At 39.2% G+C, this 15,526-nt stretch overlaps 1 protein-coding gene across 4 annotated transcripts in view; it reads right to left on the reverse strand.

Moving 5' to 3' along the window:
- Nucleotides 1–15,526, reverse strand: part of LOC105465688 (phospholipase D1) — a 206,611-nt gene that overhangs the window by 71,828 nt on the left and 119,257 nt on the right. For 3 of the 4 annotated variants that reach the window (XM_011714270.3, XM_071091242.1, XM_071091240.1), the window contains exons 14-18: nt 12,247–12,447; nt 11,009–11,222; nt 10,319–10,432; nt 903–1,031; nt 49–167 (exon numbers count right to left, since the gene is read on the reverse strand). In XM_011714270.3, the coding sequence (XP_011712572.2) occupies nt 49–167; nt 903–1,031; nt 10,319–10,432; nt 11,009–11,222; nt 12,247–12,447 (777 nt within the window). The remainder of the gene's footprint in view (nt 1–48; nt 168–902; nt 1,032–10,318; nt 10,433–11,008; nt 11,223–12,246; nt 12,448–15,526) is intronic. The other variant, XM_071091243.1, reaches the window with a different exon arrangement.

Here is a 15,526-nt window from a genome sequence, read left to right on the forward strand (position 1 = left end):
GCCTGCCTCTCTTCATGTGGATAAATCATGATAGCAATATCCAAGTACTTTCGTGAAGTTCCAGCGCTGGATGAAGTGACGTGCCACATCACGAGCTGCCTTCCCGTGGACTGCAGAGGCAATGTCATGCCAGGGCATCCGGGGCATGGAGTACCTGTCAATGAAATCTGCCCAGGTGCACCAGGCAAGGATCAGTCATTAACTTCGGTGCTGGGGCAGAGGCTCTCTGACTCCAACTCCGATACTAAAAGGAAACGTGGGTTAGTGCTCACTAGGTATATATTTCTTGGCTTGCACAGAACAACATTTTTATAATCAAGGGAAACAGATTTCACATGCAGGGACATAGCTCCCAGGCACCTCCCCAAATATGTTTCCATTTCACTTAGGATTAGATAATCACTAGACATGGCAAGATGTGAGTGGGTACAAACTATCTAAGGCTGTGTGTTTGATATCATATTTTTAATTTTTTATCCCGTTGAAACAATGGCAAGCAATGCCATCTCTATCTCCTCTTAAACATATAAACCCAGTGATAATCTGAAAATATGCCATTCTCATTTTGGAAATGCAGGAAATAAGCAGAATAAAAGATGATCAAAGGGAGCCTACCATTTCCTGAAAAATTACTGATTATTACCCCAAAAATGTGCCATTAACAAATCTGGAGGTTTCAGACAGTTCAGCTCTATTTCGTGTTTTTTTTCTTATTATAACTGAAAAAAAGAGTCCTTAAGCACATGACTAATGACTAAATCAAGTCTCCAAAGTTTTAAAAAATTTTCAAAAATAAACAGAAGCAAAACAAAAGTCATTTAGATCATGCACGTGTGTACTTGTTGAGATGCTCAAAGGTAAAAGACAAAATATAACCAGCACCCCACCATCATAATACTCACCAGCAAAAGGTTTATCAAGTTGAACCCAGTCTTTGAAGACGAAATTGCAGTAGTCCTTTCCATGCCAGAATCTGGTTTCCCCATGCAACTCTCCCACACCTGTCTGTAAACTGCGGATGGACCCGGTATCTGTGAATGCAGCAAGACCCCCTCAGGGACTGTGGTTCAGGGGGATCCCAGAAAGGGAGGCTCAACTCTCATTTATTAAACACCTAAAAGCTTCTTAATTTCTTAAGACATCACTAGGGTGGCATATGTTCATTGTATTAGAGGTTGTGAGCTAACAACATTTTACAGTCCTTACAAGTTTACTTTTAGTGGGCAATTAGGGCTATAACAAGATTCATCATCAAACAATGAAATTTGACCTCAGGCAGTTGAGTAACTTATTCCCACCACCTACCAGATCACTGGAAGAACTGATCACAGAATTAACTGTGAATGAAGAACTCACAAGGTGGCATTATGAGAGAGCAGTAAAGCTGTTGGGGGGCTTTGGGGGGTAGAGGGGGAGGGGCGGGGGTGAGGTGGAGAAACCTGAGACGCAGAGGCAATAAAGATACCATGCCGCTTCTTTTTCCTCAACCAACATGGTGCACACCTGATGCATAATTGTTTTGCATTGAAGCAAGAACTTCAAATTTACAGATAGTCCATGTTCCAGCCCTGGAATTAACTAGCTAAGTGACACTGAGCTTCAACTTTTTAGATCATAAGTCCATTATGCATCAAATGAAGAATTTCGCCTAGATAACAGCTAAAATCTGTTGCGCTTTAACATTTACATACTTCAAATCATAGATGGCATTTATAAAAAAATATGGCAACAACAGATGAAAGCTTATGATATAGGTACAAAAGCAGCAATCTATTGTAGCATTTCACAAAGAACTATGCTGAGACCATTGACTTAAGGCTAAATACGAAGACAATGAAGTAAAAAGATTAGCAGAATTACAAATCACAAATGCAGCGCTTGGCACAAAAGAGGCATTTAACAAATAGACACTGAATGCAAAAATATGTGTTGAATGAATAAATGGCACTGCTTGCAGTAGCCAGTGAGAGGGCTGCACTGGTCCCGCCACCAACACACTGTCCCACAACTGTCTTTGTAAAAGGCACTCTTTGCTTAAAGCCCTGGAAGGTTCACCTACTGCCTACAGGAAGTTCAAGTCCTAAGGGCTTAGTATGCATAGAAGGCTCTTCCCAAACTGGTGCCAACTCTTTCTAGTCCTTGTTTTTCCCCACCCAACCCCAGGCCCCATGTAAAGCACATGTTTCACTGTATTTTAACAGGCGTGGTCTGCCATGTCTCCACGTAGTCGGCACATTATTACTTCTCCCTGAAATGCTCCTTTCTCCCTCTTGGCCTGATATCCTAATCATCCTTCAAGAGCCACATTAGCTGTCACCTGCTCTAGAGAGACGAGAGACCTCCCAGAGACGAGAGACCTCCCAGCTCCCTGTAAGGAAGAGGCAGTCATTAGCACTGCTGTCATCCCATTAACAACTGCCCCAACACCTTTAACTCTGTGACGCAATTGTATCAGGTTCCCGCCCTCCATCAATGCCTCACCAGTCTATAAACTCTTTGGGAGGGGGAACCAAATCTCCTCACTGCCAGTACCTCCAAGCATCCAGGCAATCATTAAATATTTGCAGAACAAATGTTTTTATGTAATCACCACACACAATGCTAACATTCTATCTCAAACTGAATCATTAACCTTCCAAAGGCTATTGAAATTTTCTATAGAAGAAAAATGACTTAAAATGCCATAGATTAGCAAAATGAAATCATGTTAAAAATAGACTTCTATTGACTTCTCCCAGTGATTTATTTTCATGCTTTATGAGACTGAAAGGCCAAAGTGCAGGTAGGCCTGTTTGCTCATCTACAGGCTCTTTGTTGTTAACATAGCACTTTGTAAAAAGAAAAACAGAGGGTGAGAAAAGAAACAAAAGGGAACAAAAATGAGATAAATAATATTTCAGATTTCAAATATAAAAAATATATATACAATTTGCTTTCATCAGTTGCAAAACTCTAAGCTAAGGCTTTACATAAACACACATACACTCATTTAAAAATTAACTTTCACCTAACAACTAGTTATGATAAGGAAAATAAAGGAAATTCTTAGTCTCAGGAAATTATCTTGGTACTAATTGAATTCAACCTGCTCATAATTCAAATTTGCTTTTGTTTTTGGCCATGGCCTAAAAACTATTCCACATAAATTAGGGTCCTTCTCAGTACAAATGAACTCTTAAGGCAATGGAGCCAAATACTAGTTCCTGTGAAAACAACAGCTCAGAATTGCATGAGCATGGACGAGCAGGTCGAGAGGACTTCTGATGTCAACAATGCTGATCCAAGGGGGTCTCATTAGGTTGCTATCTGGCTCCCTAATGATTTCATAATTGCACCTGCCTTATCTTTTGGCACAGATTTGTCATGCCAATCTTCTGCATCCTCCTCTGTCAGTGGCTCAGATTCTGGCTGCTAAAGTTTATGAGAAGGGGGTCTTCTTGCTCCTTGCCTGGTGTTCTCTGGTCTTGCCACATCCTCCTCCTTTTCTCCTTTTGTTTTCATCTCTTGCCTTCCAGGTCTCCATTGTTCTACCATTTCTTCAGCCTATGCCGCTTGTTCTTCTTTCCTAGCTCCTCCTCACTAACAAGGTTTCCCCTTTCTCTTTCTCCTGTCTTTTTCTTTTCCTTTTTTTTTCTTTCTCTCTCTCTCTCTCTTTTTTTTTTTTTTTTTTTTTTTTGAGACTAGAGTGCAGTGGCATGATTTCCGCTTACTGCAACCTCCGCCTCCCGGGTTCAAGTGTTGAAGCAATTATCCTGCCTCAGCCTCCCGAGTAGCTGGGATTACAGGCACACGCCACCATGCCCAGCTAATTATTGTATTTTTAGTAGAGACAGGGTTTCACATGTTGGCCAGGCTAGTCTCGAACTCCTGACCTTGTGATCTGCCCGTCTCAGCCTCCCAAAGTGCTGGGATTACAGGTGTGAGCCACCGCGCCTGGCCTCTCCCATCTTTTTCGATACAATTTCTAAATGTGCACCTGCAAGTTTGGCCTCTGTTTTGGACTCCAGATCTAAGGTCACTTCCAGTGCCTCACTTGACATTGTTTACCTAGTTCCCACCAGAACTTTAAAATTATGTCCGACACTAAAATCATTATCATTCCATAAAATCAAGTCTTTCCTTGAGATTTCTGCTCTCTGCGTGTAGTAACTCAAGCTCAAACCTCGGAATCATCTTTGGCTCCTTTATTCTTCAGGGACTTCTCCACCCACCTTCCCATGGCTTCCCAGACCATGATGCCTTTGGAAAAAGGTTCTTCCATTTACTTCGTTCTTGAACTCACTGACACAACCTTGTCAGACTCCCTGTGTCTCTACTGTAAACGCTATAAAGCCTCACCCTTAACTGCTCCCTGCCCCTAGGGATTTTCCAACATTTAATGGAAGAGGTGCAATGTCTCAGTCTGATTTTCAAAGTCCTCCGTAAACTGATACAGATATATCCCACCAGCTCAATCTGCACAAATTAGCCCTTAACCACAATTCCAAAACTCCAAAAGTTCTAACAATTCAAATGTTTTTTCATAGCTGATTTTCACAGCTCATTTCATAGCTCCCAGGTCAGCAAAACCTGGCCTGAACTGACAAGAGGTTATTTATTATCTGTATTGATCCCACTTGGTGTTGCACAAAAATAAATGGTTTGCCTACATTCCAGGTATTTCCTGGATGCTGCTAGGAGGGTAACATAGTAGAGGGTATAGGTATTGTATTACCTTTCTAAAATCCAGAACTTTCTGATTTCTGAAATCTGATTCCAAAGATTTTGTATGAGAGATTATAGACCTATATGTATCTACCACATTCTACACTCAGGTCTGAGATGCCGAAATAAATACTTTTGCATTTCCTATATCTGTGTCTTAAGATGTAGTATCTACCTAAAATGGCTGTTTTCTACCTTTTTAGTCTCTACCTACTGAATTTCTATGTATGTTCGAGGCCAGTTCCAATACAGGCACTCAACAAGTTATATTTTTAAAAATATTTTGGTTTTCAAAATTTTTTGGGATTTAGAATTGTTGTTAAGGGTTTGTAGACCTGTATGTCATCTGTGGATCAATGATGACTCTTGCAGTAGGAGTATCTTCCCTCAATGAATGACTAAAATATTAGGTTTGTAAAATATTTAAAACTCATGCTCACCTATTAGATAATAAGCTATTTAACAGCACAAGATGAATCTTATACATCCTATCCATTGCATTCCTAAGAACAGTTTAGAAACAGCTTAATATTATCCCTTATGACTAGACACTCAAATGTGAAAAGCCTGTCTCAACTAAATTGCAAAAATAATTTTTCCCTCACTTACCTATTTAATATTGCTTAAAAGGAAATTTTAAGCAATTGCTGAAAATTCACACAGTTGCTGAATAGCATTAGGAGAAACACCTAATGTAGATGACGGGTTGATGGGTGCAGCAAACCACCGTGGGATATGTATACCTATGTAACAAACCTGCATGTTCTACACATGTATCCCAGAACTTAAAGTATAATAAATAAATAAGAGGAATAAAATTCAACACTTTAAAAATAGTACCAAGCAAAATTCTCCCTCTTACAACTAATTCTGAATGAAAAAAAACATGAAAATGGCTGACTGATTTTGAAAAACATATATTACAGATATGATTCCTAACCACATTTTCAGTGCAGTTTTTCTATATAAAAACCCATAGCGATGTTCACTCCACACTGATTTCTGTATGACACCAGAGAGGTTTAATAGGAGCCCAATTCAACATGGTCATGTGCAGTCAAGTGAAATTGATATTGCAGAGAGGCTAACTCTCTTTGCATTCTCAGGACAAGGAAGTCATTAACTCAAGTTCATATTCAGTTTTAAATTTCTAACGAAGAGTCACTCCATGCTTAATTTGTTTTATAAGGCAACCTCAGTTTTTAAGGTATTACATGATTTAAATCTAGTGCCTTGCTCTTTAAACTTCCTTCATTATTTTTAGTAGAACTTTACTTATTTTTTTTTTTAAAACAAATTCAGAAGGACTCCAATATTTAAAACAGATACAAGTGAGATTGTTCTGGTTGAAGAGGTACCAAGAGCAGTGGGAGGGTCCTGGGGTTCACCTACTTCAATGTTCTCCTCAAAGCCTTTTAGAAACTCCAGGATCCAAGGAATCGAGTTTGGAAAGCACTGCTCTAGAAGGACCCCACTATCCTTTGGCTTTTCTTTTGAGGTAAACGAATTGTTTTCATTTTAAAAAATTAAATTTGTATTTAAATTTGATTATAAAAGTAAAATGAAAACAGTACCAACAATGTGGGAAAAAAATAAATCACTTCAAGCTCTATTTTCCTAACAAAGATAGCATCATTGAACGTCCTTTGTCAGCTGCCTTCAGGAACATATTTTGACATAGTGGCAATCGTCCTCAAACTTTCCTTGCTCTTCCCATAACCATCTCAATTCAGTTCACGGAAACTCCATCTTTCCAGTGGGCCAAAGATTTGGAGTCCTCTCCATCTCTCACATCTCATATCTAGTTCATTGGCAAATGCTGTCAGCTTGACCCTCAAAATATATTCATAACCTGCACAGTCACCATTTGCCACCCTGGTCTGCTCTGAAGAATGATCCTTGGAAAATTTAAGTCAGCCCTTGCCTACCCTTTGCTCAAGACCACGCGATGACTTCCTGTCTCACTCAGGGTCAAAATCTTACAGTGGTCTTCAAGACCTCACATAATCCACCCCGGCCTACCTCTCTGATTCTGTTCTTATCATCCTCTCCTAGCCCACCTCACTACAGCCGTATTCCTGGAACACACCTGTCCCCTCTGCCTCATGGCCTTTCATACTTGCTATTCCTTCTGTCAGAAACACCCTCTCTCAGACAGTTTCTTATCCTCATTCTTCTCCTCCTTTAGATATCAGTTAAAAACTAACCTCATGAGACACGTATTCTCCGACCAGCCTTTACAAAATAGTAACTTCTCCTGTGCCCTTCCTCCCTTATCATGCTCAACTATTCTCCATAATTAACCACCTGACATAATGTGTTTGCCCCTCTATTTGTACACACAGTTCTCATCCTTACCACCCAACTAGTTAACTGCACTTCATCTGCTTTATTCACTACACCTCTAGAACCCAGAATAGTGATTGGTATATAATAGAAACTCAATAAATACTTATTTAATTAAATAAATAAATATTCTATGTTTATTTTTGTATCCCCAATTACAAAATTATTTTAGTTTTAATTATTGCCCAGTTCCATCAAAGAGATGAACCATTTGTTACCATTCATTATGTTCTTCCCCAATTCCCTACTCTTTGATGTTTAGGTTGTTCTCTCTCTCTGTCTCTCTTTTTGTCTCTCAACAATGCTGCACTAGACATATATTCAGTTTATCAGTGAGAGGTTGTAAACAGATGTCAAGGGTACTTTTCATCAGCAACAGAAAACCACACACATGTATGATCAGTGTCTCAGATCACCCCTGTGGATATCACCCCTCTCAACCTGCGGTAGGTGTGAGTTACTTACTGGACTCAGCACTTCACTCACATCTTTTCCACTTGCTCTCAATCCTATTGTCAGCAACACTATCAGTCATAATTCAGATCCATAATCTTCAGGGTTGGCAATCTCATTTCCTCCACTTCATTTTTAACTTCAGTAATAAAGCAGCAAAGTTACACATTGAAATGATAAGGCACTACCTGGAGCTGTTTCCAACCCTTTACCTCTAATATCTGCCACTGCATGCACTCCTGGCTTCCTGGATTTCGCAGAGGCCTCCTGCTTCCCAGAACTTTGAAGCTTTGTCAAGCACAGGAATTAATGGGAGTTGTCCCTGAATCCACACACACATCCAGTACTAGCTGTATGCTAAATAAGAATGTCTCCCCATATTTGTTCTTCTCCATTTTTATTTTTATTTTTTATTTTTACTTTTTTTTTTGAGACGGAGTCTCGCTCTGTCGCCCAGGCTGGAGTGCAGTGGCCGGATCTCAGCTCACTGCAAGCTCCGCCTCCCGGGTTTATGCCATTCTCCTGCCTCAGCCTCCCAAGTAGCTGGGACTACAGGCGCCCGCCACCTGGCCTGGCTAGTTTTTTTGTATTTTTTTTAGTAGAGACGGGGTTTCACCGTGTTAGCCAGGATGGTCTCGATCTCCCGACCTCGTGATCCACCCGTCTCGGCCTCCCAAAGTGCTGGGATTACAGGCTTGAGCCATTTATTTTTATTTTTTAAAAATTTAAAAATTGTTTTTGTGTGTGTGAGAGAGGGTCTCCCTCTGTCACCCAGGCTGGAGTGCAGTGGCATGATCTCAGCTCACTGCAATCTCTGCCTTGCAGGCTCCAGCAATTCTCCCGCCTCAGCTTCTGGAAAAGCTGGGACGAGAGATGCACACCACCACGCTCAGCTAATTTTTTGTAGAGATGGGGTTTCACTACGTTGCCCAAGAGGGTCTTGAATTCCTGGGCTCAAGCAATCCTCCTGCCTCCGCCTCCCAAAGTACTGGGATTACAGGTGTGAGTCACCGTCCCTGGCCTCTTCTCCATTTTTAAATGTATATTGATGCTGTTATGATTTATAAAACATAAATTTATTTAACAGTTACATTGAAGTTTTAGTTCATTGTGTGTAGTTGATTACTGCATTTTTTAAAATGCAGGGTAGCTGGACCAAACTTGTCCAACCCACAGCCTGTGGGCCACGTGCAGCCCGGGATGGCTTTGAATGTGGCCCAACACAAATTCACCAACTTTCTTAAAACATTATAATTTTTTTGCAACTTTTTTTTTAGCTCATCAGCTATCATTAGTGTTAGTATATTTTATGTGTGGCCCAAGACAATTCTTCTTCTTCCAATGTGGCCCAGGGAAGCCAAAAGATTGGACACCCCTGCCCTAGGTGAAAGAATGCTGGGAATCCCTACTCAAAGTCCAGCATAAGTTTTCTGGTTCGTTAGCACCTGCAAGCCACAAGTGACTCGCATTCAGGCATGTGTGCTAGACTGTAACTCTCATCTGCTAAACAGTACATGAGAGCCCTGGCCTTAGGTTCTAGCCAAAAACGTATAACATAGTGATCTTCATTTCTGCTAAATCACAAGTCTTAATCATGGGCACTGGGAGGATGATAAATTGGAACTCCATTGGGCATGACATGTATCATCTCTAACCCTGAATGTCTTCATCTGTAAAAAGAAGATGACAATATTACTACTAAGCACTGCAAGTTCTCAGGGCAGTGGTGGATACAGTCTGCATAAAATAAATTTTAGCCTATGATTTTACTAGCGTCATTTATTATGATTACTTATCTCCATATCTGACCAGTGGCCAAATCCTTCTTTATTCCCACCACAAGTGAAACTCATTAATCATTCATTAATTCCTCAAGTATCTGGAGTATCTTCGTACCAACAGCTATCAGATTGTGATTTCTGAAAATTCACATAGCATGACACAACACATCCACCCAAAGGCCTTCAGGATTTTTAACTGACCAGGTGCGGTGGCTCACACCTGTAATCCCAGCAGTTTGGGAGGCCGAGGTGGGCGGATTGCTTGAGGTCAGGGGTTCAACACAAGCCTGGCCAACATGGCAAAACCCCATCTCTACTAAAAGTACAAAAATTAGCCAGGCACAGTCATGCCCACCTGTAATCCCAGCTAGGGATTACTCAGGAGGCTGAAGCAGGAGAATCGCTAAAACCCGGGAGGCAGAGGTTGCAGTGAGCCGAGATGGCCCTACTGCACCGCAGCCTGGGTGACAGAGCAAGACTCTATCTCAAAAAAAAAAAAAAATTAACTGAATAAAATTCCAACTCCCAAATGTGAATGTCATATATCTTCCTAGTCTTATATCAAAAACTGCATCTTGGCCAAATAATGCATTTTACACGATCTGAAAACAGTTGCTGCTTTCCCATTCCAGCACCTTTGCTCAACTCACCTCCCTCACTTGCAATGACTTCCTATCACTTACCCCAATTACTTCCAGGCCTAACCCAAATGTCCCCTCCTCAAAAAGTCTCGTTGGACCATCAGAGAGGAATTCCTTCCACCTTCCATAGAACGTCCACAACACTACTGAATTGCATGTGCCATGCATTTTCTCTTATTAGGTCTGTTTTGTCTTTGCTGCTATAAGTTCTTAGGGAGTAGGGATCTTGGATACTACAGGATGCTTTGCATAGAGCAGACTCTCAATAATATATGTAGCAACAAAACTGCAAACAGAAAGCCAATCTGGAAACACATTCACTATGCCCATGCAGCAGACAGCACAACCAAAGCTCAAGCCTAAGGGAGTTCTGCCACTTCACAAATCACTTACCAGCATTAGGTCTAGTGAGTCCTTGCTCAGACTCACTTGATGGGCGAAAGAGTTTGAAGTGGGGTTTTAAACCATGGATTAAATTGTGATGACTTCTATAGTGATTAAAACAACCTAGAGAAATTGAGAATTTTTTTTTTTACAAAGAAATACAGATACCAAATTTTCTAAACTGGAAAGCAAGGTTGATCATTTTTAAAACCAGACAGGGCTATAACATCAGTTATAAGATTCTGTGCAACAGAAAATTGTAGGGTTTTACAATGGATTTCAAAGGAATAGTAAATTTACAAGATGTAGAAAGTCTGATGCTTGAAGAGATAAGCTTGATATATTTCTGGATAGGAAGATAAATGTAATTTCTTCTAAGAAAAGTTTATAAAGTACATCTAATACCTTTTTCCTTTATGGCTTGGTGTATTTTAGAAACCCTTTGTCGTTCTGCTACCATTAGAAGCAGTAATCGTGGTTGTTATGACTTTTGTGTGGATAAAACAATAAATCTGCTCTAAAATGAGGCAAACAAAGCCACAAAATGGCATGAGGTTGAATAGCATGATATAGCGACCTCTCAACATTGCTCATTCTACTCCATTACAGAAAGACAGATTTTAAAAACAGGTATGTAGTGTCCGGCTATGGAAGAACAGTGGGTAGTTAAGATAAATTCTAGCAAAGGCCATGACTTACTGGAGGTGCTGTCAATGCTGCTGATGCTATCTGCGTTGTGCAGGTGGTGCCTGTGGAGCTGCCTGTAGAGACTAAATTTGGAGAACTTTCTTGGCTTTCCTATTCCTTTCAGTTTTGAATCCACATCATCAACACTATTCCGGATGGGCAGGTTTTGATCAGGCTCATTTTTATCTTTGAGGCTTAAGGATTCCATAGACTCTGTTGCGGCAGGCTGAGAAAATTATTTTTGTAAACAAAGACACTGCATAAGACATGCTGCAATGTGGTTCTTTAATTCAAGTAGAGCTAAGTATAAAGTTTACGAATGATGGCAGTTCTGTAATAGATATGCAATAATGTCTGAGGTCAGCCACAGGGTAGTGATGGATTCTTGTGAACTGTTTAAAAACTACCAAAGGAATAGGAGGAGTTCTGCTCTGGCTCTTCTTTCAGTAGGTCAAATTCTTGAAATTTCACTCCAATTAAACTTTTAATCTCAAATACAATTACATGGGTTACATTCACTGTTGAACTCCTGAACTTGTTCCTCTGATAAACATTAAGTAAGCAAGGCTTCCTCTGTCAATCATTTTTCCTGTTCCCTATGCACTAAATTGCTATTTCTGCATAAATGAGTCACCAACATTTCCAGCAGTAAATAAGATGAAGCCCATCAAATTTTTTAATAAGTGTATTCATATTATGGCAGTCATTTAGTTGAAACAGCAAGCAGATTGATATACACATATAGATATTTTGGCAGCTCTATTTAAAAAGGCACTTTGGGAAGTTATTCACTTCTGGCTCAAATTCCCTCTAAATGACCCCAGACTGACCTATCCTGTTTCTGTGTATCTTTAAGTAGGAACTTTCCAAAAACTGTGGCAGATACTTAAGGCTTTTTAATACCTAAATCTCAACTGCCACATATTTTTGTTTATCAATCTTATTTCTGAATAAAAAATAAATCTTAATTTAAATGGAAAACAAAGCTGAATATGGGACAGGCAAAATTCCACTGAATCTATTTTCTTTTCTTACAAGAGAAGAACAGACTCAGCAATGCTAAGTTACAGCTAGCTAGGTGGGGAGGCTGGTATTTGAAACCAAGTCTGTCTCATGATTGACTTAATGTTCTTTTCCCCTCCAAGGAGACACCATCTCTTATTCAATGAATCCATCAGTCATGCTATTAATACAAACTTATACAAATTACGTTCGTGTTATACATTTCCATAAAGGTGAAATATACTTACTGGGAGGGAACCCAGAGATGGTCCTGAAGTGACTCGCTTCACGCTGCCCACATCTGTGAGTCTGTGCTCATTGTCATCCCACCTTCCATAGGCCAGGTCAATCCCTCCTACAAAGGCCACCGATTGGTCAATGATGACAAGCTTCTCATGGTGAGCCCACAAATAGACGGTGGACGACACATGATCCGGATGTCTCATCACCTTGAGAGGGAAAAATCCCCACTGATAATATGCTTTTAAAATGTCCTTCCTGTCATAATGAAATAGGACTGCATTCTCTCTGAAAAGCATTTTCTATAATTCAAATACCAAACCGTACAACGTATACACCAGAGAAAATAATTTTATTCTCAGCATTTAGCAAAAAAAAAAAAAAAAAAAAAAGACTCCTATTTATTTTTCAAGCTCCCATGTCCATATACTATATTTTGGGGCAGCCGCCATTTAGCTTGAGGTCTGGCAATACATTAGAAAACAGTCAGCTCAGTTTGATAGCTGGTCCCCTTCCCCCTGTAAGGATTAAGTTAAATTCAGTACTGAAAAAAAAAAAAAAAAGCTAAAAATATTTAACTACTATTTATCTCTGGAAAAATTTGTAATGCATTATATTGATATTTTATCAGTTGTTGAATTGAAATATTAAGCATATGAATATAGGCATATAGATATTTTGGCAGCTCTTTATTTAAAAGGTACCTTGAGTAGTTAACAACCTCTTGCTTTCAAAATTATCCCAGTCTGACTTCTTATTTTCATTTGCCTTAAGGTAAAAAGATGACAAAAGGTTTGGCAACTACTTTTTTCTTTCCTTCCTTCCTTTCCTTCCTTCCTTCCTTCCCTTCCTTCCTTCCTTCCTTCCCTTTCTTCCTTCCCTTTCTTTCTTTCCTCCTTTCTTTCTTTCTTTCTTTCTTTTTCTTTCTTTCTTTCTTTCTTTCTTTTTCTTTCTTTCTCTTTCTTTCTTTTCTTTCTCTCTTTTTCTTTCTCTCTTCGTTCTCTCTTCTTCCTTCCCTCCTTCCTTCCTTCCTTCCTTCCTTCCTTCCTTCCTTCCTTCCTTCCTTCCTTCCTTCCTTCCTTCCTCTCTCTCTCTCTCCTTTTTCTTTCTTTTACAGATTGTCACTCTCACTGAGGCTGGAGTATAGATGCGTGATCATAGCTCACTGCAGCCTTGAACTCCTGAGCTCAAATGATCCTTCTGCCTCAGCCTCCTGAGTAGCTGGGACTACAAGCGTGTACCACCATGCCTGGCTAATCTTTTTGTTTTTTGTAGATATGGGTGTCTTGTTATGTTGCCGATGCTGGTTTTGAACTCCTGGCCTCCAGCCACCCTCCTACCTCAGCTTCCCAAAGCACTGGGACTATACGCACGAGCCACCATACCTTGCCTTACTGTTTTCTTAATAACACTTTTTTAAAACATTGTAGTAAAATAAACATAACACAAAATTTACCATCTTAACCATTTTTAAGTGTACAATCCAGTGGTATCAGGGTAATGAGTTAGGGACTCTTCTCTCCTCCTCAATTTTTGAAAAAGCTTGAGAAAGATTGGTGGTAATTCCTCATTAAATGTTTGGTAGAATTCACCAGTGAAGCCATCAGGTCCCTAGCTTTTCATCTGGGGGAGATTTTTAATTACTGATCAATCTCCTTACTAGTTAAAGGTCTATTAAGATTTTCTATTTCTTCATGATTTAGTCTCGGTAGGTTTCGTATTTCTAGGAACTTGCACATCTGCTCTAGGTTATCCAATGTATTGGTATGCAATTGCTTGCAGTAATCCCTTAGAATCATTTTTATTTCTGTAGAATTGGTAGTAATGTCTCTACTTTCATTTCTGATTTTAGTAACTTGAGTCTTTTTTTTTTTCTTAGCCCATCAAGCTAAAGGTTTGTTGATTTTATCTCTTCAAAAAACCAACTTGGTTTCATTGATTTTCTGTATTATTTTTCTATCCTCTGGTTTTACTTCTCATGCTCCAATCTTTATTTCCTTCCTTCTGGTAGTTTTAGGTTTAGTTTGTTCTTCTTTTTCCAGTTCCTTAAACTGTAAAGTTAGGTTGTTGTTTTGAGATCTTTCTTCTTTTTGCAAGTATAGCTGTAAATTTCCCCCTTTGCACTGCTTTCTCTGTGTCCCGTAATTTTGGTATGTTGTTTCATTTTCATTTGTCTCTAAGTATTTTCTCTTTCCCTTGTGATTTTTTCTTTGATCCATTGCTTGTTTAACAGTGTGTTATTTAATTTCTATGAATTTCTGAATGTTCTAGCTGTCCTTCTGTTATTAATTTCTAACATTATCTTGTTGTGGTCAGACAGATTTTATCTACCTTTTAAAATCTATTAGGACTTACTTTGGGGCCTAACAGATGATCCTGGAAAATGCCCCATGTGCACTTGAGAAGAATGTGTATCCTGCTGTTGTTGGCTAGAATGTTCTGTATGTCCACTGGATCCAGCTGGTTTACTGTGTGTTCAAGTCCTCTATTTTCTTACTTAAATTCTGTCTGGTTGCTCTAACCGTTACTGAGAGTGAAATGTTGAAGTCTCCAACTATTACCACAGACTGTGTTTTTCTCCCTTCAATTCTGTCCGTTTTTGCTTCATGTATTTTGATGATCTGTTATTAGGTACATAAATGTGTATAATTTTTATATCTTGCTGTATTGAACCTTTTATTAATATATAATGTCCTTCTTCGTCTCTTGTAATCATGTTTTGATTTAAAGTCTATTTTGTCTGATACTAGTTTAGCCACTCCTGCTCTTTTTTGTTTACTATGTGTGTGAAATATCCTTTCCATTCTTTCATTTTCAACCTACTTGTGTCTTTGCATCTAGAGTGAGTCTCTTGTAGATACCATATAGTTGGATCATGTTTTCTTAAAATCCAATCTACCAATCTGTTTTTTGATTAGAGGGGTCAATCCGTTTACATTTAAAGTAATTATTTGTAAGATACTTCTGTACTTTTGCTACTATTCTCTACATGCCTTATAGCTTTTTTGTCTCTCATTTCCTGCATTACTGTCTTCCATTTTGTTTGGTTGATTTCTTTGTAGTGACATGTATAAATTCCTTTCTCATTTCTTTTTGTTAAATAGTGATATATTGGATTGCTATTTTCTTTGCAGTTAAATGTAACATCCTAAAGTTGTAACATTCTAATTTGAATTTGTGCCAGTTTAACTTCAGTAACATACAAATCTCTGCTCCTTTAACAGCTCTTTCCTCACAGTTGTTGGTGTTGCAAAATTACATCTTTAGTGGGTACTTGATAGAAATTTG

This window comes from Macaca nemestrina, chromosome 2 (genome assembly GCF_043159975.1).
Source record: "Macaca nemestrina isolate mMacNem1 chromosome 2, mMacNem.hap1, whole genome shotgun sequence".
NCBI lineage: Eukaryota > Metazoa > Chordata > Mammalia > Primates > Cercopithecidae > Macaca > Macaca nemestrina.